This window comes from Buceros rhinoceros, unplaced genomic scaffold, assembly GCF_000710305.1.
Source record: "Buceros rhinoceros silvestris isolate BGI_N320 unplaced genomic scaffold, ASM71030v1 scaffold3717, whole genome shotgun sequence".
In the NCBI taxonomy this organism is placed as follows: domain Eukaryota; kingdom Metazoa; phylum Chordata; class Aves; order Bucerotiformes; family Bucerotidae; genus Buceros; species Buceros rhinoceros.
The window spans coordinates 2,988-7,161 of NW_010421434.1; the positions used below are offsets into that span (position 1 = coordinate 2,988).

The window sequence follows — 4,174 nt, forward strand, 5'->3', positions numbered from 1 at the left end:
TTCACGTGAAGAATGAGGACAAGTTTGGCCACTGTCACAAAAAGGGGTACAGGAAGATAGATAGAGCTGATTATTAAAATTCCTGGCCTGGAAGGGGGGTTTCCCAAACCCTTTACAATTTGTCAAGCCCACCAGCTTCCCAAGAAAGACAAAATCCTGACACCCAACCTGCCTACCACACTCCTGTCAGGGAGAAGGGGAAACTCCTTGGGTTCGTTACACCTTGGCCAGCCTGCCAGGGGAAAGCCCACTAGCTTCCCAAGAAAGACGAAATCCTGACACTCAACCTGCCTACCACTCTCCTGTTAGGGAGAAGGGGAACCTCCTTGGGTTCTTTGCAACTTGGGCAGCCTGCCGGGCACCCTAGCAGCGTTACTGAAACCGAAGTCCCTCTTGGTAGCCCACATGACTGGAGGATATTCACCTAATCTGTTCAGGGACCATTACTAGCAGCGACACTAAGACAAATCCCTTCAGTATTAAATCAACAATAATAATTTATTGTGTAGATTCATGACAAAATGCAGGTTCGAATGATACCGGTGATTGTGTATTGACTGTGAAATGGATTTAAAGCAAACACTAGACACATACAAAGCTAAACATACAAACAAACCTAAACACTAATGATTATTAATAGCTAGCCTGATGTTAATATTTAAGCACGCAGAACACAGAGCTCTGATCCAATAGGCGTCCCTCTGGGGGTTGGGGAGAAGATAGATTCAGCCCGTTGACCGATCCCAAAGTTTCTATGGTGGTCTTCTGGTTCGCTCCCCAAATCCCCTATTAATTCACCACTTTTTATATTGTTTCTATGCTTTTAGGTGGAGTTTGAGTGACTCTAGTCATAAATTCTTTTTATTCTGATTGGATTAAAAATCTCTCACTTCACATTTAAAGGTACAGGTGTACCTTTATGTATAGGGTGTATGCCCAGTGGGGAGTGGTCATACCTTGGCAGTGGGTAGCCTTTGGGATGGAGGTGTGTTTTTGTATTATAATGACATTATAATGAGCAAAGTTCACCTTGAGGATACAATTTCACCATTTTTGCTGGCATGGCGGTTGCGATCCATCTTTCGTGATAGTGGTTATTGTAGTAAACTATAGCAGCCCATTGTTACCTCCAGGAACAAGGTTGGAGCATATCGTCTCCACGTTACTCCCTCCCTCCTTCAGAGGTATGGTACATTGCACTGGGCTGCAGTAGACCTTATCCATGGTAACCGCATTCCATTCATGGGATCAGCAAGCTGCTTCATGGCTGCTCTTCGTGTCAAGGTGTGAGCTAAAATCTTGGGAACAGTGTTTCCCTCACCTCCCCATATTAGTTGTTTTCCCACATCCTCATAGACAGCTCTTTGGAGAATCTTGAATATCATCATGAAATGTATGTAGGCATATGTCCAGAAAGCAATTTTGATTCCTCAGAAGGTTCAAATGGTGTCTGTTCCTTGCTTGGTCTGGAAGTCGGTGGAATCGAGCTGGATGTTCAGAGGAGAAAAACAAGTGATTTGTTGGCACCAAGTCAGCTATGACTCCACCAGGGTGCCAAGTGCGAGTATGCTACTCATATGTTAAGCAACCTTGGAGTTCATGTAAGAATTCACGCAGGGGACAAACCTTACAGTGTGTGTCAGAAGAAGTTTCGTACTTCCGGTCACCTGAAAAGACACAGATTCTGACTCCACCAGGGTGCCAAGTGCGAGTATGCTACTCATATGTTAAGCAACCTTGGAGTTCATGTAAGAATTCACGCAGGGGACAAACCTTACAGCTGCAGTGTGTGTCAGAAGAAGTTTCGTACTTCCAGTCACCTGAAAAGACACAGATTCACCCATGTTAAGACAGTGGATTTCAAGTGCAGGAACTGCGCCTATTCCACAAACAAGTGGCTGTCCCTGAAACAGCATCTGGCTTCACGCTCATGTGGGGAAAGCTCGTCCTCTGTCTCCCAGTAAAACCAGCCACCCATCAATTTGAAAAGTTAAGTATTCCCAGAGGAGATCCTGACTCGTGGAAATTTGTAGGTGCAAGGAGAGCTTTCCTCTGTGTGAAGGATAGCTGCTGTCAATCCCTTCATTCCCCAGCCTGTATTGATACCAGGGGTTGCCTTGATCCACATCAGGATCTCATGTTGAACCTCATGAGGTTCTAGAAGACTTTTTTTTTTTAAATAAGGTAGCTTTTCCTAAAGGCAGGATTGCAACCCACTTTTGAACAAGATACCATGAAACTCCAGGACCATTAGAATGGGTAATTGAAATACCTATCTTTCTCCGGCCGTTTGCAGTAGAAACATTGGCTCAGTCTGTGACATTCAGACAGCATGGCTCTATTTTCAAGTAGAAGTGACAAAACTTCTAGGCAGAAGTTTTAATACCCCCTCTTAACTGGAAGTATTAAGTTAGGCAAAGATGAGAGGCGTACTGGCTTCTGTATTTCAGCTCTCGGGGAATTTGGGAACCTGCTACAGCATTAGAAGACTTGTTGATATTCCACACTGGGTGAAGTAGATGCTGGGGTGAGCAGGATGTCTTGCTTAGACTTTTTCCTGCCACAGCAAACCACAGGATGTTCTTCTTGTTCATTCTATGCAAAAAACCCCAAAGAAACAAAAAATCTCCTCCTTTCTTACCATCTGGATCTCCTCCACGAGAGGGCTCTGCAGTCATGGTTTTGCTTCGTGGCTGTGCTAGGAACGACTCTGCCACGAAGAACCTGAGAAGAGATTGCCAATAATCCTGTTCAGCTCATCTCCCAGTCCCGAACATCTCCTGTGGAAAGGGGTAGCAGGTGAATTTTCAAGTGGAAATTAAGGGGGGAAAGGACATCACCTGAGTTGTAATTAGCACAGCTAATGGGCAGGAAATAGCCCACACATTTGTTGTTCCATTCCATGGGTGATTTTCATAATGCACAACCCCCAACTGTTTCAAAGAGACTAAACTACAAGAAGCCCATTGTGAATAGGGTTTCTTTTTTGCTGAATTCTCAGTGGTGTATACACTGATTTCTTGTAGTGATTTGTCTCTCAGCCATTTGCTGAATCAGTTTTTTTCCTGAGCTGTTTCCAAATTTGCATTTTAAAACCTTAGGGTTAACAGCTGAAAAGGATGTCACAACTCAAACACCTGATGGGTATAACCTGGAGCTGCATCAGAGGAAATGCCAAAAAAATGAGGAAAAGAACTTAATTGGGAATGTTTTAGTGTTCATATATTCTCACTGGAAGGAGATTAATTTTAAAAATATTCCTTAAAAAATACCTCCGCCATAACAAAACCCTGCAAAACTCTGCACAAACCTTACAAAACTATCAATGATAAGCCTTTTTTCTGAAGGTGAATATTTCTGCTCTTTTTCTTAAAGTATCAAACTCTCAGCCTAGAACTCCTTAATGTCATCATCCGGTAAATAGAGGGATCACGCAACAGCTGAAGGCTAAATCTGGCTGTCAGAAACTGGAAGAAAAAATTAATGTCTCAACATCGCTAGAAGCTGGAAAGAACTGAGCCAGAACATCGACGAACCACAAATGTCTCGTTTTACCAGAAAAGTCTCTATTTGAGGCTAAAAGCTTCAATAACTGTGAGACAGGTATCCTGTTTTCGTACACCTTCCCCAGAACGAAGTCAGACCCTGTGCATGAGCTCAGCCCCTGGATGGTACCAAGCATGCACACCACTGCCAGGTGACTGGACAATGGAGGCCAATTCTGGGGGATGCAAAATGATTTTGGACACTGTCTTGCTGGACATTAGGTAACACAATGCCTCAGATAACTGCACGGCATACAGGGAACAGGCGAGCTTTGCATTTGCAGCATATTGATAGTAGAGATAACAACCACCACCGTGGAGACAGACAGGCAGGATGCAGGAACCACAAACTGCTCTGTCTTTGTCTGAGGTCTGTGTCTTCAGAAGTGTGAAACCACAGGTGGAAAGCACCTGTTTTCCTATGATGGAAGGTCCCATGAAGACCCCCAAAAGGTCAAGAAGGAGGTGCTGATGCAAAGGACTGCAAAAGGGGTTGCTGCACTGATCCGTGTTGGGATGTCCACCCCACCCACTCTGTAAGACAGACTTTCGGGATGCTAATTATCTGTGGTGATATTTGTCTCTCTCTCTCTTTCCCCTTTCTTACTCCCTCCTCTCCTCTCTTTCCC

General features: G+C 44.3%; 1 protein-coding gene across 1 annotated transcript; it reads left to right on the forward strand.

The window, feature by feature from the left end:
* Positions 1 to 1,061: 1,061 nt before the first annotated feature.
* LOC104496524 (zinc finger protein 513-like) lies at positions 1,062 to 1,964 on the forward strand. The gene is made up of 2 exons (XM_010139655.1): positions 1,062 to 1,067; positions 1,698 to 1,964. The coding sequence occupies exons 1-2, from the start codon at positions 1,062 to 1,064 to the stop codon at positions 1,962 to 1,964; spliced, it is 273 nt and encodes a 90-aa protein (XP_010137957.1).
* Positions 1,965 to 4,174: the final 2,210 nt, after the last annotated feature.